The 26,914-nt window shown below is 36.8% G+C and overlaps 4 protein-coding genes and 1 pseudogene across 6 annotated transcripts; 2 read left to right on the top strand and 3 right to left on the bottom strand.

The window, feature by feature from the left end:
* Positions 1-433: 433 nt before the first annotated feature.
* LOC114734295 (protein NETWORKED 2A) lies at positions 434-4,075 on the bottom strand. The gene is made up of 2 exons (XM_028921898.1): positions 3,678-4,075; positions 434-3,310 (listed from the first exon to the last, which is right to left on the bottom strand). Exons 1-2 carry the CDS (start codon positions 3,769-3,771, stop codon positions 564-566), a joined length of 2,841 nt encoding a protein of 946 aa, XP_028777731.1. The 5' UTR covers positions 3,772-4,075; the 3' UTR covers positions 434-563.
* Positions 4,076-5,856: 1,781 nt separating this feature from the next.
* Positions 5,857-6,630, bottom strand: LOC114734304 (uncharacterized; annotated as a pseudogene).
* A 1,517-nt stretch (positions 6,631-8,147) lies between these two features.
* LOC114734300 (argininosuccinate lyase, chloroplastic) lies at positions 8,148-11,691 on the top strand. Its single transcript, XM_028921908.1, has 6 exons — positions 8,148-8,507; positions 8,790-9,170; positions 9,735-9,883; positions 9,985-10,276; positions 10,528-10,692; positions 11,229-11,691. The coding sequence occupies exons 1-6, from the start codon at positions 8,196-8,198 to the stop codon at positions 11,475-11,477; spliced, it is 1,548 nt and encodes a 515-aa protein (XP_028777741.1). The 5' UTR covers positions 8,148-8,195; the 3' UTR covers positions 11,478-11,691.
* Positions 11,692-12,347: 656 nt separating this feature from the next.
* On the bottom strand, positions 12,348-16,345 carry LOC114734285 (kinesin-like protein KIN-4C). Of its 2 annotated transcripts, none has more exons than XM_028921878.1 (12): positions 16,067-16,345; positions 15,836-15,946; positions 15,646-15,762; positions 15,467-15,547; positions 15,283-15,354; positions 15,094-15,187; positions 14,927-14,955; positions 14,035-14,120; positions 13,767-13,829; positions 13,528-13,669; positions 12,921-13,367; positions 12,348-12,682 (listed from the first exon to the last, which is right to left on the bottom strand). In XM_028921878.1, exons 1-12 carry the CDS (start codon positions 16,181-16,183, stop codon positions 12,560-12,562), a joined length of 1,482 nt encoding a protein of 493 aa, XP_028777711.1. In that variant the 5' UTR covers positions 16,184-16,345; the 3' UTR covers positions 12,348-12,559. The 2 variants fall into 2 exon arrangements, with proteins under 2 accessions (XP_028777711.1, XP_028777712.1); XM_028921879.1 differs by having other exon boundaries at positions 14,035-14,108.
* Positions 16,346-20,078: 3,733 nt separating this feature from the next.
* On the top strand, positions 20,079-26,348 carry LOC114734284 (mechanosensitive ion channel protein 2, chloroplastic). 2 transcript variants are annotated; one of them, XM_028921876.1, is made up of 14 exons: positions 20,081-20,291; positions 20,743-20,807; positions 20,915-20,974; positions 21,163-21,320; positions 21,996-22,119; positions 22,208-22,305; positions 22,388-22,501; positions 22,846-22,906; positions 23,332-23,481; positions 23,671-23,781; positions 23,976-24,143; positions 24,249-24,362; positions 24,974-25,030; positions 25,335-26,348. In XM_028921876.1, the coding sequence occupies exons 2-14, from the start codon at positions 20,748-20,750 to the stop codon at positions 26,151-26,153; spliced, it is 2,094 nt and encodes a 697-aa protein (XP_028777709.1). In that variant the 5' UTR covers positions 20,081-20,291; positions 20,743-20,747; the 3' UTR covers positions 26,154-26,348. The 2 variants fall into 2 exon arrangements, with proteins under 2 accessions (XP_028777710.1, XP_028777709.1); XM_028921877.1 differs by lacking the exon at positions 24,249-24,362 and having other exon boundaries at positions 20,079-20,291.
* Positions 26,349-26,914: the final 566 nt, after the last annotated feature.

Genomic DNA, 26,914 nt, shown 5'->3' with positions numbered 1-26,914 from the left:
ATGTGTAATTTTTTGGTGGCTGTAGACGCCACTCTATTTCTATTTATAGATCACTTATGCCTTCTATTAAATCAATAGTAACAATTTTTTCTATATTTGTCCTTTTTAAAAATTTATTAGAAATATGTTTTGTTTTGTTTTACCTATTTACTTTATCTCTTTCTGTATTTATTAAATCACCAAAGACAAAAGTGGAAAAAAAATTCATTAATTACTACAAGCAACTTATGTTTAAGAATAATTTTTTTTTTTTATAAGTGACTTATAAATGGAAGCTCATATGCGCACGTGTGTATATTAAGGGATGAATACCTTCACTTTGATGTGTGTGTCTATATACATATATATATATATATATATATATATTTATGTATGCAGCCACACTCGCAGTCCAAGGGAATGTTTTGGCTTGAAGTTAATGGTTTTGTTCAATGTTAAGAAGAGTGCAACGCTTATATGAAACACATCAGTAACTTTCACGTTCTTGGGTTGATCACAATCAGACTGGAGGACGAAAATCTACGCCGAGTAGGGTGCTGTAGGAGAAGAAGGTGGAAGCTGGTTTATACGGGGGCATTTTCATTAGTTGCTTCGAGATTGCTAAAATCTGGATTCACACACGCGAAAATCGACTGCCTCTGCTTCTTTAACTTGGTTCCGAACAAAAATGACCTTAATGGTATTCGATTCCGACTTGACGATGATTGCTTGATCGGGGGGTCAGTGCTAACTTCAAATGCTTGATCCGTTTCTTCCAGCGTCTTATCGACTTCAACTTTCAGCCTCTTCACAAGACTCAGACCTGCTTGCAGTTCACTAGCAACCTTATTATTCTCCTGTTTCATATGGAGAACCTCACCCTGAAACTTTGCTGCCTGATATCCGCTCAACTCTGAATCTGCAATGGCGGCTCTTGATATTTCTTCTTGAATGTTGCATAAGGATGAATATCTACCGTGCAATTCGTCCTGCAATGCTGAGTTATTTTCAAGCCAAAGTGATAATTCAGTTCTGATCTCTCTCAAGTGTCTGAAAATTGGCCGGATTTCAGATTGCAAGGATGGCTGCTTAGAATTTGAATTCCTGTTGTTGTGATCCTTGACTTTCTCTAGCTCTGCCTGTAGGTCCTGTATGGAGTTCTGGAACTTCTGAATCTGATGGACTGAGGTGCTAAACCTCAACCAGAACTCCAAATTCTCCTCAAGTAGATCGTCAATGTCTGAGCGGAATTTCTTTTCCAGATTTGTAAGAGGATGGCGTTTAGAAACCAGATTTGCCCGGAACTTTTCTGCGTCCTCAATTTTGAAAGAATATTTTATGTTTTCAGATGATCTACGAATATCTCGTCCGCTCTCGATCAGGTCGGCAAAAGATGTTCTTCCTGGATTTGCATCCAAATTTGATGATGAAATTTCAGAGTCGCTTGGAACTTCTAGTGGTGTATATTTATATTCCGTGGCAGCTGTATATGGACTTCCACATGAATTTGTTTCTGGACAGACTAGCTTCTGTTGTAAAAGGTTAATCTCTTTATCCTTAGTGGCTAGAGCACTCCTCAGTTCCCTTACCTGAAGTGCCAACTCAAAAATCCCGTCTCGGTTTTTTTTCTCGACATCATCGAGCTTCATCCTTACATCCTTGTAGTTCCTTAAAGTTGATGTGTACTCCTCCAACAGAATCTTTTCTCTATCATCCAACCCGCTGATAAACATCTGTCTCCAGTTCGGTTCATCCTCATCACCACCCCGATAATCCTGTGATTCCATGTCTTGGTTACTTACTGTCTCAGATAAGTCATCATTCTCCTGACGTCTGAGTTTTTTAATCCTCTCAGAAAGAAAATTCATATTTTCGCTCAAACTGGATTTGTTATCTTCATTTTTGACATCCTCACTTGGATTTGCAGCTTCTTCTTGCTTCTCCTCATCTGTTATTTTGACATCAGCAGAGTTCATCTTCTTGTAAAGTTCTGAGTTTTCTGTCTTCTCATCTAACTTGACCTCATGCAATCTTTCAGAAAGATGTTCAAGATTACAACTAGCTTCGGTGAAGTGTGTTTGGAGGCTATTGTTTCGGTTTTTAACATTTTGGTTGAGATTTTTGACTCTCCTTAACTCCTCCTCCAATTCTTTCAGCTTCTTGTTCATTTGGTCTGAACCTTCTTTCAGCATTTCATTGTCGTCTTCCAAGCTCTTTATATTTGTCTGAAGATCATCTGTTTCTGATCTCAGTCTCTTTACCAAGCCAGTCTGAGAGGAAACTGCAGTTTCCAGGGAGACAACTTTATCCACGAGTTCATCAATTCTCTCTGCCATTTCTGCCACAGAGAGAGACTTACTAGAATCTCCCACAAGTTGTTCCTTAATCTTCTCTCTCAATCGATTCACTTCTTGTGCCTCTTGTTCTAAACTAGCTTTCTCTTCTTTGTTCATCTGCTCTTCTCCTTCTGTCTCGGATTTGTCTCCAACATCTGGGTCTGGGTCTGTGAGACTCATGTGCGTATAAATAAATTGATCTCTGAGTGCTTCGAACTTCTCATGAGCTTGCCTAACCCTCTCATATTCTACTTTAGCTTCTTCGGACGATTTTGCTTGTATCTCCTGCAACTTTGCCAATGTCTCCTGGCAGGATCTCAGAGCCGTGGCTGCCATTAAAGTTCTTGCATCATTATCTTCAATGACTGTGCCAACCCCATACACATCCTGCAAACAACAAACTCTTTTTTGCATTGCCTCGATCTGGTCTTCAATCTCCCAGTGCTTTTCATAGGACCGTTCATACAAGCTCCTCACAAACTCTTTCTCAGTTTGCAGTGCCAGAATTTCCTTCTGAAGCTTGTCAATTTCTGCAAGTGCCGCAGCCTTGCTCAGCCCTGAAATTGGAGTAGTGGTAACAGGTTTTGCAGAGCTGGAAATCCTCTTCAGTGGTCTCTTCCGTGAGATTAACATAGATTGGCTTCTAAAATCTCCCTTGGGAGTCTTGGGAACTTTAGGAATGCTCGATTTAGGCGTTGCTGGGCTGTCATGGTCATTAATTGTTGATGTTCCTTTGCCTTCATCTTCATCTTCATCTTCATCCAAGGGATACTGAACTCGTTCTGGGAAGCAAGACGCAATGGTGCGGTTGGCACTTTGGAGCTCTCTTGATAGATGATCATACTTCTCGGCTAATGATTTATACGCCCGGAAGGATTCTTCAACGAAGCTTATGAGCTCCGGTCTCTTCCTGTAGTACATTTCTGCCCTCTTGGCAAATGAGTCCCCTTCATCATCAAGGATTTTGAGGGTCTCCACCACCTTCTCCTCCATTTCTGTTGTTAATGGTATTTGCAGTATTATGAACAATAAACTTTCTGTTCACAACTGAATGAATGATAAAACCACAGCATTATCTGTTTTATCATTCTTTGTACGCTAATTAAATGATTCTCGGACCATGGTAACTCATTAAGGTTTTCCTAGAATATTTTCTGTTTCGAATCTCTAGGATTGTCAATTTACTCCACATTATATATTTTACTCATTCAACCAAAATGTGTGGCTAATTCTGATTAGAATGCATGCTATTTTCATGTACGTAGATTTGCATCAGAAAGCTCTTTGATAAAAATCTCCGTGATTTCCATGTGATCAGGGAAATCATAAATCAGAAAATAGATCATGCTCAAATAGGCGTACCTTGGAGACTGTATTCCAGCCATTTTGACTGCTTTGTCCTGACATGGCTTGCCCACCACCATGAATAAGCATTGGTCGCTGCCCTTTGCAACATCTTAATCTCTCTAAATTATTAGAATCAAACACATGCAACCCATTAACGCAGACGACGAATAAGATCAACTGTGATTATATAGAGATGAGCAAATTATGGCACAAAATAATGGTTGAGATCAGTGAAACGCTACGATTTTTTTGATCATGGTGGTTAAGGAAAAAACTGACGAAAAGAGAAACGATGGTTACTGAGAATGTATTCTTATGAGGCAGATGATGGAGAGGAGGATACTTCGCTACAACCACCGGCACAGATGTAAGGTGTTGGACCCTTTGAAGAGCTCAACTTTTGGTTTACGGAGAAGGGAGGACGCGCCACATATTGATTTATTGGTTCGTATCTTAACCTTCTCTCCTCTTGTTTGTTTTTTCCAAACAAGTTTGGTAATTTATGCAATTCGACGTTTAATTTTAAAAGTATTACTCATTTTTTATGCAATTTCAAGGCTTCATAGTTCATAGAATATTATTTCGGGCAAGATGGAAGACGTTACCATTTTGATTGGAAGTCATCAACAATAATTCTATATTTTAGATTATCAAGAAAACGGAAAATCACTTTTCTTAGTTAAAATAAACTGACTTGTGGTGTGGTTGTTACATTAGTAATCTTCTCACAGAAAATCGATCCCAAAAAAAAAAAAAAAGAAATATATTCTCGTTAAAAATAATGTCGAAATTACTTGCCAAAGTAGGAGAAATCAAATTAGCTTTCTTTGACCGGAAAAAATAATTAGCTTTCGTCTTTGTTTCTTCATTTTGTTTCATTTATTTTATTAATTTTCAAATAATATTATGAAATTCTATTTTTAAATACAGTTTGGAGAAAGGTAAAAATATTTAAATAAATGCAGTATAAAAATAGTTTTTTGTTTGCCCAAAAAAAGTTATTTTTATTAATATCAAAAAGATCATTACAATCACTAATAGCCAGGAGGCCAAAGAAACGCTCAAAAAAACCTATCAATACAAACTTACTCACACCTCACCCCTGGAAGAACTAAAAGACTGAAAAAGAAAACAACTAAAAAATTCACTGGACAAAGCCACTAACTAACAAGCAAAAAACAACAGCCTATAAAACTAGTTAAAAATCTAGAATTGGCATGGGTATTTGTGCAGTTCGGGCCGATATCATTTATGTGGGCAGATGCTTTCGTTATTATTAGAGATTGAATCATATTTCGTGGGCACGTAAATGGGAAAGGTACAAAAGAAATTATGCTGCTTCTGGTTGATATTGAAGTTAAAAATACACTCCTATATTCAACAGGCATATGGAAGAGAATGAAAGTATGTTTATATATATAAATATATATATTTGGGACAAATAGTAAAATACATACATTATCATACGTAGATCCCCCCCCAAAAAAAAAAAAACTCGCATTGATCTTGGGGTTGGGCATACAACCAATCCACACATATTTACATAGAATAATTAAGAGCTTCGGGATCTCTCTCACAGATACAGGGACTCGATTTTTCGCCTTATTCTCATCCAACATCTCGACTCTGTTCCTTTGGGAGAAGTGTAACCTCTTAAGCCCCACCAATGTGCTTGTTGAAGGCAGGGGGTAGTGTGGCGGCTTCACATCATCACCGAAAGATTCTATTTCATCACCATATTTATGGATCGTACTCTCATCCCACATCAAAATTTGACATTTTTGTTTTTCATATTTGCATTATATACCACATTTTGCTAGTCAGGATCACGAGTTAAGACTTCTTCAACGTAACGAAGCGACACTTTCTGATGCAGATTTGCAGAATCAGAGTCACAAGTGCTTGTACATCATCTATTTCCAAGAGAAGAAAGCCATTTGTCGATGGATTTCATGCTCTCTGCAGAGAAAACAGGTAAGCATGACAATACTTCTATGAAGCAACAAAACAAATCCGAAAAGATCAAATAATCGCCGATGTAATAAACATGCTCGTGTTATACAAGGCTCAAAAGAATACTAGATGACCAATGAGCACCACACACAAGTCCTACCATCCTCCAAAGCAGAAAACTGAGAGTTCATATGAAATGGAAGTTTTAATCAGTATGCATCCGCTTAGTAACGAAGTAATCAAACCTTCAAAAACTGTACAAGACCACATTAGGAAGACGACTAGAGCCGAAGGTAATCTTTTATTGCGAATTTGATCAGAGCCCACCATTTTCTTTGTTGTGCTTTGATTTGTTGATTTCAAATAGTAGTTCACAAAAGCGACAGAATCGAAGAAAATCGACACGAACATTAAAAGACTGAAAATCACCAACTAACCACTATCATCATCATATGCTGAAAGCAATAATATGCATTCAAATTTCATGAGCACAAGAGAAAACAGAGGATTAGCATAAGGGTAATCTGGGGGATATTGAAGGAAGCGCTCTTACCGTCTGAATAACCATCTAGAAAGTCCCCAATATTGCTCAGTGTGTTGCTATTTTATCCTTCACCGTGCAACCATGACCTCGTCCGTAACATGGAACCAGCACAGCAAAACTGTTGTCTGTTTCATCCATATTTGGCAGCCCAGGTCCATGAGGCTCCAACCATCCAATTGACCAATCAGAATCGTCAGATTCAGAACCAGGACCACACTCTCCATCAGATGGCACAAGAACAACATCGCATTCCCTGTCTGTTTTTGGTTCTTCCCAGCTATTGTGCCATTTGGGCTTCATTCTCCCTGACCAGGAACTCGAATTCTTTACCAAAGGAAACTCTAGAGTTTCAGATTCCTCCGTACTAGAATCAGCTTTAGAATCAACAGAAGCCTCTTCTGAGATTTTTGGCTCTCGATGACGCTTTCCGCTCCATAACCTCCATGAGAGATCAGTGAAAGTCACAGCCATTTTTAGAATAGAAATCATTTGAAGCCAATGGCGTGTAGGCTCCTCTCTCATTATTATGTAGACAGGGTCAGGGATGCCTATAATTGAGAAGAGTTCTGCCAATAAACACAGACCAAAACAGAAATGTCCAAACATTTAATTGAAGTAAAAACTTTATTGACAGCTCAGACATTCAGAATCTCACATTTTAATTGTGCGTCTTGCGAGAGAAAAATTGCATTCAAATGAGTCGGCCCTTTTTAGCCGTTTCGTTTAAAGGCAGAGATACCTCCTTATACTGTACCTCAACAAATAAAACCAAGACTGTTCACAGCTAGTTCAATTTCAAGGATATTGGAAATTGTTTAAATTTTTACCTCATGATATTTTGAAGGAACAAAAACTGATTTACAAATTTCAAGTCAGAAAATGGTCAATTCCAACTCTTAGCCCTCCCCAGATACCTAGTAGAGAATATAAGGATGCACTGAATTGAGTCATTCTATACGGCCAAACGTGATTCCCGTGTTCATTGAACATAGGCACTCAGAAATGCAACGACAGATTTAGGGCGAAAAAACAGTCAAAGCAAAAACGAATTTGAAATTGCCGGGGAAAAAATGAAATTGCAAATCCAGGAATCTTATCAAACTATTTCAAAAAACTCTCGTGGGACTTTGGTTCCAGGTCTGTCTTTTTTTTTCTTTTTTGGTTCCAGGTCTGTCTTTAATGTTGCGCCGGACTATTTATTGATCAAATTCTTTTTTGACCTTGATTTATTGATCAAATGAATCCTAGTTAATGAGGAAAACAAATCGCTATTAGTTCTTGTGAGAAAATTAAGGGACAAAATTGTGAATTAAAGAGAAGTCAATTAGATATTAATTTCTAATTGTGAAATAAAAGACAATCAAGAGATGATTGTATAACAAATTGAGAAGATTATATCTTTCTAATCTCTAATCACTCTTACCCTATAAATAGAAATAGGAGGTGTCTCCCTCTTTTTCTGTTTCCCTCCTCCCTTCTAGGGCGTGACTTGGTATGATTTCTTTCCTACTTATTTTTAATATTCTACAACATTGAATTTATCAAATCTAATCTGCGTGATTTAAGTCAGTTCTGGCGGTTTATTCTAATGCTTTTCCAATAACGTCCCCCGCGGTTTAAACGAAACCAAATAAGGCAGTTATTGGTTAAAAAAACTATGCTCCCAAAATTTTGAATACAATGATTTGAAAAAATAGAAAGGGGCTTCCCTTATGTTTTATCTATGTTTATGTCATATTTAGGCTGATTGGACGCTATATAGGGTAATAATAAAAAATGGATTTTTAAGAAATAAAAAATAAAATGAGTAGGCCGAAATTAGAAAAGTACCTCTGTTATTGGGCCTCCAGAGCCAACTGGGCCTGATTATTTAGTAGGCCTAGCAGTTAACTCCAGGCGACCAGCGGCCTCTTTGTCCCTTACCGCAGCAGAATGGCCTCAGCGCGCTCAGAGTCAGCGTTACGCAGCCTGCGCTCCCAAAACCTTTACCGCATTAAAAGTTAAAACCCTTTCCAGCTCAACTTGGAACAGCAGTCATGGAGTTCGCTACTGCCCTGTCTTCAAGCTTCGCTTTTACTTCTCTGGCGTCCTCCTTCTCCGGCTCCTCTGTTTCCAGAATTCGACCTTGCTTTCCATTTGGCTCTAGAATGAAGGGTATCTGTGCGTCAGAGAATGCACCTCAGGTCGAACTAAGCAAGCCGAAGGAAGCTAAGCTATGGGGTGGCCGCTTCGAGGACAGCGTCACCGATGCCGTTGAGAGATTCTCCGAGTCGATCTCCTACGATAAGCAGCTCTACAAACATGATATCATGGGAAGTAAGGCTCATGCGACTATGCTAGCTCATCAGGTAATCTTTTGCGTTTCTGCGACACTTTATGGGGAATGATAAGATTGCTCCTTTTGGCATTGCCTTCACTTTCTAATCATCTTCCCCTCCCCCTCAAGGCGGGGGGAATTGCATTCTTTATGACAATGTATGATCACTGATTTCGCTGAATTAGAATGATCTTCAAATGAAGATCGAACTTCTTTAACATGCAAAATTCTTTCCATTTCTTAAAGTTCTTCTGCGCCGAGAAAAAGTGGAATTGAAATGATGTTGCATTGATTGATACGTGATTGCGGTCAGGGATTGATGAGCATCAGTGATAGGGATCGGATTATTGAAGGTCTTGATGAGATAGAGAGGCGCATTGAAAATGGAGAGTTCAATTGGAGAACTGACCGCGAGGATGTCCATATGAACATTGAAGCGGCGCTTACTGATATGATCGGGGAGCCTGCAAAGAAGCTACACACAGCCCGGAGCCGAAATGATCAAGTTTTGACTGACTTTCGCCTTTGGTGTCGTGATGCCATTGATAGCATCATCACACGCATAAAGCACCTCCAGACCTCACTGGTGAACTTGTCTTTGGAAAACGAAGGGCTTATTGTACCTGGTTATACTCATCTGCAGCGTGCCCAACCAGTATTACTTCAACATCTTCTATTAGCTTATGTTGAGGAGGTATGCTGCTAACTTACATATGGACTATATGTCACCGCTGAGAAAGTGATATAATTACTGTGTCTTACCTCCTTCAAATTATGTGAATGACAAGATTTCTCGGATGTCAAAGATCTGATACTTTGGGCCTCGCCTAAATTTTGAAAACTACTACCATTCTACTCATTTTGGCAGCCAAAGCATCATTTATACAATGTATAAAGTTGAGTAAGCAAAGGGGACAAAAGGCTGCCCAGGCAGCTTTTGCGTCCTGCACGATGATAATTTCAGCCCTTAGGAAATGTAAAGGAACATGAGTTTGGGAAGGGTTAATGTGCTGATATCTTGAGCCAAGTATGAGATATTCTGGAATTCCGTACCATTATAAAAGAAATGCCTTCTTGTGTAGGATTTTCTGTTAATTTTTCATTTATAAATTACAAGATCCATCACATGCTTCGGAATATAAATTTTGAATCTAGGAATTTACTTCGGAATCTTATTCTTATCTTAGCTTCGAACGATGTTGACTTTTTACAATTTTTTGGCATCTAATTATTAACTGTATGTATTGCTTTCTTGCAGCTTGAGCGTGATGCTGGTCGCTTAGCAGATTGTAGGGCTAGGATGAATTTCTGTCCGTTAGGGGCTTGTGCATTGGCTGGTACTGGGCTTCCCATTGACCGATTCATGACCTCAGATGCTTTAGGATTTACAGCTCCATTGAGAAATAGGTGTGTTGCTTCACTTTAAAAATCATTGCTACTTGGTATTCTACCTCCATATTAATCTATATTTTCTTTTCTAACTGATTGCATGTTATAATTTTGTGTAGTATTGATGCAGTTTCAGACCGGGATTTTGTATTGGAGTTCCTTTCTGCCAACGCCATCACAGCAATTCATCTTTCTCGACTTGGTGAAGAATGGGTATTGTGGGCTTCTGAGGAGTTCGGATTTATCACACCAAGTGACTCTGTTTCAACTGGAAGTAGTATAATGCCTCAGAAAAAGAATCCAGATCCAATGGAACTTGTGCGTGGGAAGTCTGCCAGGGTCATAGGAGACCTGGTTACTCTTCTCACTTTATGCAAAGGACTTCCACATGCTTATAATCGTGATTTGCAGGTATTGAACTTCATATATTTGCAGGAAGAAAAAAAAAAGGCTTCGTGTCTTCTATTTTGAGGTGTCATATACCTTGGTTTCATACGCACCGCATAATTGCTGAGGAGGCTGTTTGATGTGCCAGTTCAATAATAATACTATTAATAATAGTCTCCCCCTTGCTTGCACGGACGGTTGTTTGCACGTTTTATACCCACATTTAACTGTTTGTTTTTAACCCCTTACAAAAAACCTTTTCTTTCTGGAGATAGGAAGACAAAGAACCTGTATTTGACAGCGTTAAAACTATTCTGGGCATGCTTGAGGTATCAGCTGAGTTTTCACAGAATGTTACATTCAATCAAGAGAGAATACAAAAGGCTTTACCTGCTGGTCATCTTGATGCAACAACACTTGCTGACTATCTTGTCAATAAGGTAAGTCGTGTACTGCTTGGTCATTTGTGATTTGTGAAATTAGTAGTCTGTAGAGTTTAGAAGTTATTGAAATTCATGGAACTACAACATGCATGGTAGGCAGCTGGTAAAATATCAAAAGCAAGAGGCATAATACTGCCCTTGACTCCCTGCTCAAATTTGAACTCCCATGTGAAATTCAATCCGCATTGCCCGCTGCCAGCTGTCTTTGTCCTTTCCACTCTTTTCTGCATTGGCTCCCTACCAAAAACTATTTTTTTGCATAAGGGATTCCAGCAACTGAAACCCATTTTTAACAAGCGTGCATAAGGCTACGATTTTGACATTGTTGCAGTTTTCTGATTTATAGCACTATAATGCATTTGCCACCCCTTTTTCTGAACTAACACAACCCAGAAGACTATTGTATAAAAACTTAAAAAGTTTTAATTATTACTAATTTATCGTTTTCCACTTGTATGTAATTCTGTTTTCTTTTTATTTCCTCAGTATGCAGATTTGCTCCAGATTCTGACCCCTTTTGTCTTGACATACAGGAAGTCCCATTCAGGACATCTCATGATATTGTAGGAAGAGCTGTTGCCTTGTGTGTGTCAAAGAAATGCCAACTTCAGGACCTAAGTCTTGATGAGCTGAGGAGTATAAGCACGGCTTTTGATGAGGATGTATATGAATTTCTTGGAGTAGAAAATGCAATCAAAAAGTTTAGCTCCTATGGTTCTACTGGGTCAGCATGCGTAGCCAGCCAATTAAATTATTGGGTAACAAAGCTTGAAATCCGATGAAGGTGGTGATTATCACGAATTTCTCCCTATGTGGGTCATTGTTGAGTTACAAGATACCCAAGAACTTGCAATATTATATTCTCTAGGGTTAAGAATGCAACATATCGTTAGGTAGCATGAGGATGATATCTTGAAATCTAAGTTGTATCATGCTGTATGGAAATCTAAATTGTGTAATTCATAAGTGAATGGGTGTTTTAGAACCTTGACGTTAGTTTTTGTTTTGGTTGAAAGGTGGTTTAAAGGCCATGTGACTCAGGGTTGGCCAAATACTTTAGGGCCCTATAAAATGGTTTATAAGTAATTTTTTAATTGTAATTTATAAAATGAAATAAGTATGGAAGAAAAATTTTATTTCGATTTACATAAAATAAGTAATTTTAAAAGTGATGCCAAATGAGGCCTTAGTCTTGTTACTGTTGGTATGAGTGCTTAAGTTCTGTATTCTTTAATGCTTGAGTTATTCAATATATTCTATAGTTTCTTATTTCCTTACTATGTCAATTTCCAATTCTTGGTTATTGAGATTTATGAGCAGGGTAATACCGATTAATATTTAAGGATATATATTACCTCTCCCTTTCCTTTCAAACAAATAAAAATAATTGAAGTATTTCTATTTAGAATTATGAAGTAAGATCATTCAGATATTACTTTCGTAGATTCTGGTACTTATTCTATATTGTTCGAACTGACAAAAGCCGTCTCATGATTCATTATACACCTGTTCGTTGATGAAAGATGAGATGCATGTACTCACACTGGACAACACAAAAATCGAAAGGTCCCCAAATTCTCTCAATCACTTCTTAGCTGGAAATTCCCCCGTATTGTGCCAAATAACAACACTCAAACATCTTGTATTTAAAAAAAAAAAAACACTCGAAACATTGTCACTCCTTTTTAACGCACAGGTAAGGAATATTCATTTCCTTTTAACCAAAGCTTACCCCGCAAAATGAATGCGACGGCTTAAAAATGGAGGGGAAAAAAGAATCTTGTGTGCCTCAGCCTGATGTGGCCGGTGTTACCAACCTGTTTAACCTCAATTTTCTTAGTCTTTTTGGCTGCATCACGCTATCTTAATCTTCATCGGGGAACTTGGTACTTTCCGGTAGGGAGGAGTGTGGATCCTTGGTAACTAATTGAATTGCAGGCTTCTTCCCATTCTTTTTCTTGTCTGGTATCTTAGCATTCAAATCATCCTGTCATGAATTTCCCGCCAATTACTAAACCAGTTAGAAAACTGATAATGTAATATAATAACACGGAGTAAGAATAGAGAGAAGGATTATTTTTCTCATGAGGATATTGAGGTTCCCATTGGATATATAAGGTCTAAGCAAGGCAAAATATGCAAATGGTAATTAAAGGGAAAGCGAACAGAAACGAGATCCCATAGAAATGAACCAGCAAAACCAGGTGGACAAGGATGGAGATTACCAGCGAGTTCTGAATGTCAGATAATGGCTTCTTTTTGCGTCTCAGGTTGTCCCTAACGGCAGCAGGTTTCTCAAGAAGTGCACTCTCGAGTAATTTTGCACCATGAGAAGCGATCATGCTTCGATTCTCCACTGTATCATTAGCTGAAGCAGTCTTAACATTTTCCGTATTTTCTGATTTCGTTGGTTCATCTGCCGCCACAGGATTCAGTTCTCTATTTGTGCACTTGAAGCGTGCACAGCCACATGATGTTCCGCAGCTTCCTCCACCAGACCGGCATCTGCATTTACTGGTTTTGCACAATGACTTTTTACTGCATGAGCAGCACAGCCCATCAGATTTATCCCTCTTCGCCTCTGTTTCACTGGAGAGGTTCATTTCAGGTGTATTCATTTTTTCTTCTAGCTTGTCATGATTACCATCAGAGAAAAGAGGCCGAACCTGATTCTGCAGTTCAACAGATATATCATTCAACGAAATTAAGCTTTGGAACTCAGAAAGACAAAATTCATATCGCCAACTATGGAACAAATCCTTTGATTCAACTTCGAATCATGCGTGTTCCTAGTTACTTTAGCAGTTCCTGTTTGAAGTCAATGGTACAAACCTGCATCTCATCCTTGTGATTAAGCTTCTTTTGTAAACGCAACTGTCTAAGTAGATAATCTAGGCCATTTACTTGGTCCTTCAGATCTTTAATATCTAAATCTTGCTTCAAAATGTCACAATCTTCATGCTGCAGTGGAGGGCTTTGAATTGCAACGGAGAAAGTTGTTAAAAAAACTGAGCGAGGTACAGATATATAATGTTAGCAAGTCACAATGAAAACTGAGCTCCATTTTGCACCTGAACTTTTCCTGCCTCTGTATCTCAGCCTCTTCCTTCAGCTTTGCTATTTCCTCGGTCATCCTGAGCATACCAAAATATAGAATTCGATGCTTCGATTAATATGCTTTTCAAATTAACACTCATTTCAAAAAAAGTAAAGATGAAATTGATAATTTCGTTCTCGAGTTGGCTTATTTATAATGTATCCACGTTTTATCATTTTCTTACGATGCTACTCAGCAAAAATATGAACGAGACGGAAATAGAAGGAGAAATTTATGCTTACTCTTCAATTTGGGATTCATATTGAGAACATAATTCATGTAACTGTGTTGTGACTTCTAGCTCATGTTCAATAGCCTGCACCAGCCCCTTTAAGGAAGTTATGGAAGGTTGGATCCGAAGACACAAATCTAACCACTTCTAGGACTCGTTTGGAGTACATTTCAACTAAAGAATCGTACTGATTGGTTATGAGAATATAATCCAGAAGCATTTTCCCCCTATAAATTAAACGGTACATTGCAGATCGTTGATTCCTCTTGCAGGCCATTAAATTCAGACATAATTAATTGACTGAGTAAAAATTAATAGGAAGATATCAATTTCGGAACAGAATATTGCAAGGTAAGTTCAAAGGACAAGTTTAGTTAGCAAAATATATGCCCTGAGGGAGAACAATCTTGACATTCCAGGTTCATTTCCAAAATATATCAAGCTTTAACAAAATAATCAGTAATCCCTGTCATTTTTTTCCAACAACAAAAAGGCAAAACAAGGCACAGTTGATAATTATGGATAAAATGTTACACTGCAAAAGGGAAAAAGCAAGAGAAGTTCCGGATTGCTATAATTTGATGCAATCCATAACACAGATTATGAACCACATAGCATCCAACTGAACGTGTGTGCGTGTGTGTTCTAATGGATTTATGAGCGAGTGGCACATTGGTTAGTATCAAATCAAACTTGACATGCTCGGCAGAAAACAATAGAGTTAAGAGTTTAACGTGAAGCTATAAAGTTTTCCGCGCCATGTACCGATTTCTCTACTTTAATAGGCTAATAGCACACAGCCAGAAAGAAGAGCTGACACAGTTCATAGGCTACAGCTCGCCACAAATTTATATGAATATATACAAAACATTACAGCAATTTTTTTTGAGATCGTGAAATACCTGAACTCGATCATTGACTTTCGTGACGCCTGAATGAGAACCAAACAAAACAAGTAATTGCTAAGTAGAAGCTAAAACCTTTCTTTTTGGGTTTTTTTTTCTTTTTTTTGGGGGGGGGAGGGTTGGTGAAGTTTTCAGAACAAGAGACTGAGTATTGGACATCTAACCAGCTGCCCTATTTGGTATAGCCTTTCGAGATTCTATCATCTCCCTTAACCGTTTAGTAGCCACAAAAGCTTCTTCTGTCTTGCGTTGCAATACCTGACAGCTCAAGGAGTAGTGGAAACTGTAAGCATAATAATTAATAATAGCTCCAATGACTGGAGAGGGAAATTTTGAAAAGTCCATAGACCCACCATTTTAAGTGTCAAGTTTGAAGCCAGCAACTTCTGAACCTCATAATCATTCTTTCTCTTCTCTTTCTTAAGCTAAAGTTGCAGAGGGGAAATTTTCATTAGTCTTTTGCTATAATTGTGGATAGTGGATGCAACATCTAAGAAGTTCCCAAACATTTTTCTTCTATACCTATGTGATCATTACCTGAAGAACTTCTTTTTCCAGTGAAGCCTTGCATAATCTAGATTGCACAGATTCTAGCTTCATCTTACATTGCAGTTGAACCTATATGTCAACTTAAACGTCAGTACTCGGCAAATGAGGGATGGAGAAGAACTAAAGTAGCTCTTATCAGCGTCTGCCGATCCACATAAACATGGCACCTTCTGAGCCTTTAAACACTGAATCTCAAATTGAGACTGCTTCGTTGCGTCATCAACTCTTTTCCTTTGGGTTGAGAATTGGGACTGAGAGTTCAGTTTCTTTTTCAATTCTGCAGCCTGTAATAGCGCATGCTGTAACAAACGATCGTTCAATTACCAGACTCGTTTCCATTGTCAAAATAATGCTCACCTGCAGTTCAAGTGCATTCAGCTTTTGAAGATAATCTTGTTTGAGCTTTTCTAACCCGTTGTTAGGAGCAGATGAATCGCTTGCATGTTGCCTCAGTTCCTCGATCTCCATCTGACAAATCAGGAAGTAGAATAGAATACTTCTAATTGTTTTTTCAGTAGGCAACCGGAACACCATTCAGGTCACAGAAAAATCTGGATTGATTAAAAAAAAAAAAAAAAGGACACCGACCTGATACGCTTTGTTTAGTCGTTCGAGCTCGCGAATCCTCTCCTCGTATTGTTGCTTTTCATTGGGAGAGGTTTTGCCTGGACTCAACGGCTTGGATCGGCGATTCGCCTTCTGCATCGTCGTCCCAGTGATAGAGAAAGCGGAAGAATGGTTTGGAAGTGAGTGCGACTCGTAAACCGTGAAACGATCCAGTGAAAGAGGAGCTATTTGGGAAAATGAACCTCCAAGAGCAGAAGATTTTTATCACTGAAAGTCTAAACTAATCGTCATGCGCAATGTGTCCTGGCCGTCGTAATTGGTGACTCTGGACTCTGGAGGGAAAGAGGAATGTTTCAAATTTTCTGCGAGGGCAGTGAAAAAGGCAGGATGTCGGGACTATTGCGATGATTTAATAATTGGGAATCAGGAATTAGGAATTACTCCAGCTTTTTCTCAATTAATATTAAAGAAAAGTAGCATCTAGCATTGATATTATTTTTTAATTATGTTCAGTATTCTAATTTTATTAATACCTATTATTATTTTTATTATGCATCTAACGCTTCTGATATTATGTTTTAATTATGTTTGTAAAATAACATGTTGGATGTTACTTTATTCTTAATATTGTTTCCAGTCTTTAATATAAAAACTGATTAACCAATTTGGAGAGATTAAAGAAATTAGTTAAATTAGTTATTTATTATTTATAACAAGTAAGCGTTATCTTTCTTAAAATACCTTGCTTGCTAAACATGTGTACTAGCTAAGAATAAAACTACCATTTGATGAAACATTTAACATATACAATTACTACAATAACTACTTTGGAAAATAAATAAATAAATATGAGAGACAAAATATATTGATGTCTTATATTTAGGATCAAGTTGAAAGTCAAACAAGCTTTTATAATGAGAGCCTGGAGTAGTATTACTCAATCCTCAATTTTGATTTGAACCAGATTAAGATTTTATAACTTAGTGTGAGAAATCAATTCTATCAGGGTAAAATTTAGATATTGAATCAATAACTAAGAGGAGATTTAAGAGCTATATTTTTCCTTATTATATTATAAATCTAATTAAATTGCAAGTTTTGGAGATTGGCTCAAATGACAAAAAACACACTAAAACTTGAATCACGCGTGACATTATAGCATGTGTTTGAATCAACGTTTTGAGGTAAAAAGTTACTCTTGGGATACAAGGCTGTTTTTTGTTGTTTAGGCTAGCAGTGGTTTAGAAGTAACTTATGTCTTATATGCCACGTTGGACCAACGTTTTTTTTGTTAAATATTTGTTAAGTTGTGATGATAATTTCATTCATTTTCTGCCATTTATCCTTCACTCACATAGCTTGTCAATGACTCGCTTTTAGAAAGAATACTTGTTTCACTGGACATCATATCGCCAGGACAATAATAAAAATAAGGGTAAAATAGCTTTTTAATATGTTCTTATAATATTTTTAAATTCTAATATTATTTTATACATTATATATTTACATATATTTATATTTCTATTCACTAGAAAAACGTAGAATAACGTTTTTGGATATGTTTTTATATTATTATATAAACATTATATTTACTTATAATTATACTTTATTTATTAAATATATTTTTTAGTACTTATAAATTTTTAATAATACATTGATTCTTTTTATTTTTATAATACTCATGTCACTTTTAGTCATTTTACATGTAGACTTACTTTTTTATTTATCATCTAAATAAGTTTCAACTTGTCAAACTAACTACAAATATAAATTACATTATACTACTAGCTGATTTTTACTCTAACTTGCGTTTACAAAAGTCAGGTGAAATAAAAAACATTTTTTTTACTGCTGATCCAAACACACTCATAATTATTACATGTCTTCATCAGACGAGGATGAAGGTGGGTCTGCCCTTTTTTTTTTTTTGGGCAATGGTTGAGTTTTGAAATGAACTCATAAGATGGCCAGGTAAACAAAGACAAGACACTGAAAGAATACTACCTCCGGTTTTTAATATAAAACTTTATTTAATTTTTATTTTGGTTCTAAATATAAGATTCCAATCTACTTTGTCTCTAATATTTTCTCATTTTTTTCTAAGATAGTACTTCTAATAATTGTAGTTTTAGCCAACACACTTGATTAGTAAGAATGATTTAGGAAAGACAACATATATTCATTATAAATAACTAACTTAACTTATTTTTTTAATCTCCTCAAATTAGTCAATTAGCTCTTATAATTAGGATCCGAGGTAATATATATCATGAAGAGCCTGTCTACAAGCAAAACAAGCCTTGTCTTCTTTCTCTTCCAGTCAACAACACCAACTCTTTCGTCGACCTCGGCTAGTAAGAACTCAGTTCATATGTTACATTGATAAAAAAACAAAGAACAAAAGCAAAAACAAACAGGCCTCTAGTTTCCGGTTTGATTCTTCATCGTGTTGAGTGAGTCTGCAGAGGAGACATTGATTTTGATCGAGGCTTACTAAAGGAATATGAGTGAAGAGTGTATGTTGGATATAAAAAATAAACGAAGGAGCGCAATTCAGTTTGCTGTAACCTGTGACTTTGCTTTAGTACTAGTTTCTGAGTTGCAGTGATTTTGTTGTGGCGATTTTCACGACACTCTTTACAGTATCAGAACTTGTGATTTTGTTTTAGTATTAGTAATTTGTTTGCCAACTGTTTTAGGACTTGTTTAAAATAGTTTATAAAAAACTTTTTAATTGTGACTTATAGAATATAAGATAATTACGTAAGAAAAATTTTATCACGCTAGTTTTCTACTGTTCATGTATTATCCCATTACACTAGATAATGCAGTGCAATATTTATATACATGAAAAATGATACTCCCATTTCATTAACACGCACATCATTTTTTAGGAAACTATTTGTTGTGTTTTTATAAATAATGCTACAATCTAAAAGAACTATTTCTAAGAAAAACAATTCGATAATACGCCACATTATACAGAGACGTTAGCTCGGGAAATGAAATTAAATCATATTATTTGTATAGCATAATATGATACGATAAAATAGCTCATTTACATAACAATAAAATGATCCATATTATACTAGAATGACACGTACAATCATGTAATTTAATGCTACTTTATTATGAAGCAAATCGCTTATAACTGCTTTATTAAAATTTAAAAAGCTACGTCACATTTTCTTTTAAGAATTATTGCACGTGGTTGATTGGGACCCCTTACCTAACTCCCCGCGCGCTCTATTATCCACTCAATTCAGGTAAAGATTTTTTTCTTCTCCCCTCTTTTCTTGACCGGGATTTTTCAACTTCCGTAATCTTATTTTTCGATTTGATGTTTTAAACAATTTTGCAGGCACAGTAAATCTTCAAATTTCTTTCGTGAGACTTGATTTGATGTTTTTAATTTGATTCATCTAAATTTTTATGTTGAGGAGGAGCAGGGCCAATAAATTACTGCTTTTAGTTTTTAATATAAAAATTAGTTTAATTTTTAATTTAATCTAAATATATAAGATTTTGATTTATTCTATTTTTTATATTTATTCTATTTTTAAAGTAATTTTTATAATAATTATACATGTTAAATATTTTATCAAATATTAATTTTAGTTAATACATAATATTATGAAAAACAATATTTATTTATTATAAATACTAATTTAATTAATTTTTTAATTTTTCAAAATTTTTAAATTAATTAAATTGAAAAACACACACTATCATATCATGTCATCGTATTTTATTATAAAGTTGATTTGATGGGATAAGGGGACGCGCCAGACACGCATGCCGTGTAGTCGTATACGTTAGCTATCATCTCCTAGGCGCCACATAAATCCACGAGTTCGTTGGAACCGGAAAAAAGGAAAAATGAAAAATCCACAATTTCGCAATTCGCGGGCAGCACTAATAAGAGCCAAATTAATCCGAAATTGGGCGTTTTGATTGGACCACGCAGAATAAACTCGCAAATTGGCGCAGGTTAGAAGGAGGAGGGCTCAAGTCATCCCCGTCTGGCTATTTTTACCTCTTCACGACTCTAAAATATCAGCGGCCATTACAGATAAATCATTCGGAAATTCCAACCATTTCTTGCTGCGAGGCGAACTTCTTCTTCCTTCCTCTTTGGTTTATGATTTTTTCCTCCTCGCAGTATCTCTTCCTGTTTTCCTTGGGAGTAGCTTGCCCGGGAAATTTCTTCAATTTCCAGGAACTTGGGAATTCCAGTGACAATCAGGTTTTTCCTTCTTCCTTCGAAAGCCAGTTCTTAATTTTTAAGCAAATGGTTTTCTTTGTATACATGTCCATATTTCTTGAAGAGTTTTTTGGGACTGTCGAGTGACGTGCTGATGGATGATTTATGGATTCTGCCCCGAATTTGATGAGCTATGTTGTATTAACTTAGGGCTTTTCTTTTCAAGTGCAATTGCGAATCACTTAGCTTAGTTCAGTTGCTGTGAAATTGTTTTGAGACTAGAAATTACATATTCTTATTATTTTCGTTTCCAAAAAGATGAAGTCTTGCAATCAATTTTTGTACTTCCTCCTCGTGCTAAAGCCATTATTCTATCTCTTTTCCTTTAACATACACTAGCTTTGGCTTAAAATGATCTACTGGTGTCGACATGGGATATGATACTGTACTCATTGCCTCACCTCCTATTTCACTTCAACGATGGCCTATCTAGGTTCAATGCAGCTGTCTCACGACATTAGGGCCTACGACAATGGTGGATGCTGCAGTTTTCATCATGTATGCTATCATTTGATCCCCCCCCCCCCCCCCGGGGAAAATATCCTATGTTTTCATGTCAGTTTGAACTTTAGAATGCTGATTTTCATTTCCGTTTTCCTTGACAGAAACCAATGGGCGTTGGTCGATTACATTTGGTTAATATCAATCTTTTGCCGCATGGTTTGGTATGGTTTTCATTTTCATGGATTAACAATTCTATTCTTTCTAGTCTCTATGATTTGCTGAATGTATCTGTCTGTTATATTTCTATTTATTTTCTAGATTGATATTTCCTGTCAGTTTCATTTGCATTGCTCTTTCTGTGTAGTTGTTGTTTTATATTATTTGTTGAATTCATTGTGTATGTTAACAGAGGCGTGATTCTTCAGCTCTCCATCTTTTAAGTAAAGTACATGCCCCACTAAGGCCTGTTCCTTCCAGATGTAATGTTTTATTGTGCCGTTCCATATTAATACCAGGCGGAGGCAGTTGGACCCCGTTAACAAAATCTGCTTCTGTTATCCTGAAAAGGTCTTCTCTCTCCTTCTCCTTTCTGTTGTGGAAAGTTTTGACAAATTATTGACATGCCTCTGCATAAATGAATATGAATTTCTCGATACCACCCTCTATCACTGTACAATAAAATTTAAGTTTGTTGAGATATGCACTTTTCAATTTCTACTTCCTATAGCTAATACCATAAATACATGGAATCATGCTTATGTCATGGGTATTTTTGGCATGTGTTATGCTTTACATAAACGTAACCGTAGTGTATAAAATGTCTTTTGTTGTAAACTTTCTTTGATATCTTGTTTACTTTGATTTGATTCTTCTCTCCAAGTACTGGTTTGTTGTCAGTAACATAGTGTCGCGCGCACTATTAACGCATGCTTAGTTTGTGCCCCCATATGCTTATCTACCTGTTTAATGGCTTGCATCACAAATATTTGCTAATAGTCTTGAACATATCTTCTGGAACGCTGTTTCTTTACCTTTAGTATTGGTGGAGGAGCAGGTTTACTGGACTGAGAATCTAATTTGATTAGTATATGAACTTGTAAATATTATTGTTAAAAACTTTGTATCAGCTGGGTTTATTTTATTGTTGTTCTTGTCGTGTGTCTTCTTCCTTTCTGTCTCATTATCGTTGAATATATTATCTCCATCAAATTAATTTTAAATATTTTTAAATATACAATGCAGATCATATGATGCTTTGCAAGGAAGCGCTGTCACTACTCAATTGATCCCGGCCCTTGGTGTCATTGCCTTTGCTGTTTGTGGTCTTGAACCTCTCATGCGTCTGTGCAGGATTATATTTTTTCAAGTAGCTACCATCCCTAATCTTATCAGTTATTCATGATACTGTCTAAATCTGATTGAGTGCTTTTACTATAATTAATTGACTTTTGCAGAGGAATGATAATAGTTGGAAGAAAAGTAGTTCGCGTCATATTATGACATCTTATCTTCAGCCTTTGCTGCTGTGGACTGGGGTTATTCTCACCTGCAGGTATGCTTGGATCAACTATTGTTTGTTATCCACTTGTAGGTCCCATTCCTATTGGCATTAGCTACAGCATTGATTGTGTCAGGGCATTAGATCCACTGAACCTACCATCAGAAGCCAGCCAGGCAGTGAAGCAACGGCTGCTGAATTTTGCGAGATCTTTGTCAACTGTGCTCTCATTTGCTTATTGTTTATCAAGGTAAACTTGATTTCTCGTTAAATAATGTCATAAGAAATTGACAAATCAACTAAGTTGTTGTTATTCTGTAAGTTGTTGTTGTTATGTATCTTACAGAAACATGGCTTTAATATTTTATATTGTTGGAGTTATTTTTTACCTGATATTCCTATACTGTTTTGAAATTATTTTTATGCTGAGTGATTATTTTGTTTCAGTGTCCTGCTAGTGTCATTTGTAAAAAACATTGTATTTTGTGATTTCATTATAAACTTTTTCTTTGTTTTGCTCTATCTTGCTATTTGTACTAGGTCCTATGTCTTATACAAATTATAATGTTGTATGATTGTGCCTCTTGATTTCAGCTTAATTCAACAAGCACAAATATTCTTTACGGAGGCAAACGAATCCAATGATGCAAGAAATGTATGTTTCTGTTATTGTTGTTTTCCCCTACTTTATCATGACTTTATTGTTCGTTGTTTGCAATTTGCAATTTGCAATTTGCTGCAATAATTCCGATGGGTAAGTTACTTTTGTTTTGAGAGCATTCAAATGAATGTTAAGAAGGCCTTCTATGAGACAAAGAAATATAAGGAAAATAGTTGACGTTTGGAAAATATTGAGTTGGTATTATGAATAATTATTTACAGCTGGTTTTTTCAGTTTATATGTTTATAAAGATATGGTATAAGATCATATAATTCTTTCCCTCCGTTTTCTGTTTTGGATTGCTTGGTGAAGGAGTCCCACCTCCCAATCTTCTTAATTTCCTTTTCTTGGGTCTCCAGAGCATTTCTGAAATGTAAAATCGAGTATCATTCAAAAACAAATTGTACTTTTAATGACAGGTGGGCTTTGATTTTGCTGGGAAAGCTGTGTATACTGCTGTATGGGTTGCTGCTGTATCATTGTTCATGGAGCTGCTAGGTTTCTCCACACAGAAGTGGGTAACTGCTGGTGGTTTGGGTACAGTATTGCTAACACTAGCTGGCCGTGAGGTACAGTACAGTTTCTTTGGCGTTGTTTGTTAGAATGGAAGGTTCAGATACTCTTTCTCTTGCATGGACAATCTTTAGATTGGATTTCATCTAATTTCATATGACTAAGTCATCTAACATTGCCATTATCAATCGGATGGATTCTTCTTGTTTTCTGCTTTTCTTACTCCATGTGTTTTCTGCATTCAGATATTTACAAACTTCCTTTCAAGTGTAATGATTCATGCAACCCGGCCATTTGTTGTAAATGAGTGGATTAAAACGAAGATTGATGGATACGAGGTTTCTGGTGTAGTTGAGGTTTGTACCTATCTTATCCATGCCACATGATTTTTAAAATATAGAATTAATAATAATAATGTTGTCCAATTAATTTTTCCATGTGTGGTCTCCATGTTTTTTGTGAGTGTGACAAATTGAAGTAGCAGTATCAATTGTAGATTTTTTTTATCATTTATCTTTAATTGTAATAAGATGATCCATATTTTCCCCAGCACGTCGGTTGGTGGTCCCCAACTATAGTTAGAGGTGATGATCGTGAAGCAGTTCATATTCCTAATCACAAATTCACTGTCAACGTGGTGCGGAATCTTACTCAGAGAACTCATTGGCGCATCAAGACTCACCTTGCTATTAGTCACTTGGATGTTAACAAAATTAATGTAAGCAATTTTAGCGTATTTATTCATGAACTTGTTCCAGCTCTTCCCGGTAAGTACATTCTCACTCAAAACTAAGGTTATTGCATGACTATCATCTTCATTCAGAATATTGTTGCTGATATGCGCAAAGTTTTGGCCAAAAATCCTCTGGTGGAGCAACAAAAGTTGCACAGAAGGGTTTTTCTTGAGCATGTCAATACTGAAAATCAGTCTCTTATGGTAAGTGTCTGATTTGTTCCGTTGTTTATGAAATAAGCATAAAAATTCCACTATCTTGTTTTGTCCTTTACTTTGACTTTTACTTTGCCTTTTTTAGTATGTTCTGTGCTGTTTTGAGAGAAAGATGGCATTTGGATGGTTTCTGGCAGTTGTTTCTCTTATCCTTCTTTTTTATTGTAGCCTTCAGTTGTCCGTTTTGGAATGAAATTTTGTGGGTTTATTATGTAGTTCCGGTGTTCAATAAATTAGTCATCAAAATTTATACCGGATTACCTGTAGGTTGAGTTTTCTGCCTGTTAGTCACTCAGGTGTCTGGTATTACATTTAACCTCGTGATCTGCTGGGCAATCATGCTTGTAGCATATTGCTTATAAAAGCGCTCGTAAATCCTAATCATTGTCTCTTATGGCCAAAAGATTTTTCAAATTTCTGCATATGCTATGCTAGGTTTAATCTGTCTTTGAAGTCATATCTATAAACTTGAGGCATTTGAAGATAGATATTAATGCTATTCGCTAACCCCCCACCCAAAATTTTTTCCTTCTTCTCTTTGTTAATCTCTGCGTGTGTGTCCTCCCTTCTTTATCTTACAAGAGTTTTTCTTGTTGCAGATACTAGTATCTTGCTTTGTTAAAACTTCACATTTTGAAGAATACCTGTGTGTCCAGGTAAGATAAACTCGAAGTAGTTGGTATGCTTTATGCCTATTGAGTATTGACATCTTTATAAATGTAAATATAAAGATACTTAAACCTACTTTTAGTTATGGCATAGCTTTGTGTTCCTTTTTGTATTGTGGGTTTTCATGTGCCCTGTGAAAAAGGATTTGGACCCAAATATCCCGGTTGTCAACTAATTGCAATGCTGCATTTCTGCATATAAGATTTTATTCTTTTTAACTTATGTTCAAGTTGCTCTGTTTGGGTAGTGTATGAGTGTCTCACTTGAGGCAATTTACTTGTAATAAAACAGGAGGCAATCCTTTTGGATCTTCTGAGAGTTATTAGTCATCATCGAGCCCGGCTAGCCACACCCATCCGCACAGTCCAGAAAATATACAGTGAGGCTGACTTGGAAAACATACCATTTGGTGATACCATTTTTACTCGCTCCAGAGCAGCTGCAAATCGCCCATTTCTACTGATAGAGCCACCTTCCAAAGTTAATGGTGAAGATAGGACCAAGGCTCCTACTCGTTCAACACGCCCGAGCGAAGAAAAAGATGCTAAAATTGATGAAATTTTGACATCTGATTTCAAAGATGACAATATTGCAGCGACATCAACATCAACATCCAGCGCAAACTCCAGGGATAAATCAAAATCAATCTCTGAAGCACAAGCTCAGAATATGGGTTCTGATAGTACTGTCAAGACATCCAAAACCACGCAGCCCAGAAAGGAAAGTGCAGGAGATGCAGGAAAGGCGCCAGCTGCCCCAGTAAATAAAGAACTTGCTCAAAGTGTTGCTCCTGAAAATTCTTCTGCTTCTTCTTCACATGGGTTTGCTGGAAGGGGAGATACTACTCCTGCTGCACCTTTACAGGCAAAGCAGGAAGAAGACAAATATGCTGCATCCCCAGCCAGGCCTTCATTGGAAGAAAATATTGTTCTTGGCGTTGCCCTAGAGGGTTCAAAACGAACCCTTCCAATTGACGAAGAAATGACTCCACCTCCTATCCCCACTGAGGCACAAGATTTTGCTGCCCCAAGAAATGGACATGGAAATGGATCCGCTGCTGGCAAGGATAAAAAGGATGGTCAAGTTTCCACCAAGCAGCAGAGCGATTAGCTGGATTCGCAGTGTAGCCCTTTTAAATTTATACATGCAAAAAGTGATCCAGCCGTTTTTTAAAAGCTGGCATTATTGTGCATTGATTGAATTCCCGATAGCTGATTGCCCGTGTATGTACATAGTTGTTGATTCAAGGGTTGGATGGTAATAAGAAATCCAGAATCTTTTGCTCTTTTCTGGAATTATGTAAAACGAGAGTTAAAAAGCTTATGAATCGTTGACTGGGGGCACCTTTAACGATCCAAATCAAGTGAAACGCAAGGAAACTGAGTACCATCAAGTTATCAACGCTGGCCTTGATAATCTCGCGTGAAGGAGGGGGTGAGTTGGCGTGCAACCCCGAGGGAGTTGGTTCGGACTTCCTATTCGGCCTCGATTCGAAAAGTTTTGGGAACTAAAATGAGAAGCACAACACTTGGGAATTTGAACACAGATGGTACCAAAAAAAAAAAACCGCCGATGGAAGCAAACAAGCTTAAGAGTTTTGGTTTTTGGTCAAGTTAATATTTATCATGATAATGAGAAAAAAAAATTCAATGTTCGTTTAAACTGGGGGAAAAAGTCTAATTTCTCCAACAGTTGCTCCCATTATTAACGCTGAAATTGATGTCTATATTCATTTGCATAACTAAGTCCATTTTGACGTTAAGCTGTGGGAATTGCTTTCTAGATTGAAGCTTGCATAGGTTCTCACATTAGGGTGAGTGTATCACATCTCACCTTATCCTATGAATGGACAAAAGAGAAAAGAAAAGGAA

This window comes from Neltuma alba, unplaced genomic scaffold (genome assembly GCF_004799145.2).
Source record: "Neltuma alba isolate B1F8T4 unplaced genomic scaffold, ASM479914v2 tig00013084_pilon, whole genome shotgun sequence".
NCBI lineage: Eukaryota > Viridiplantae > Streptophyta > Magnoliopsida > Fabales > Fabaceae > Neltuma > Neltuma alba.
The sequence above is the reverse complement of the archived record's forward strand: the minus strand, read 5'-3'. Positions and strand labels throughout refer to the sequence as shown.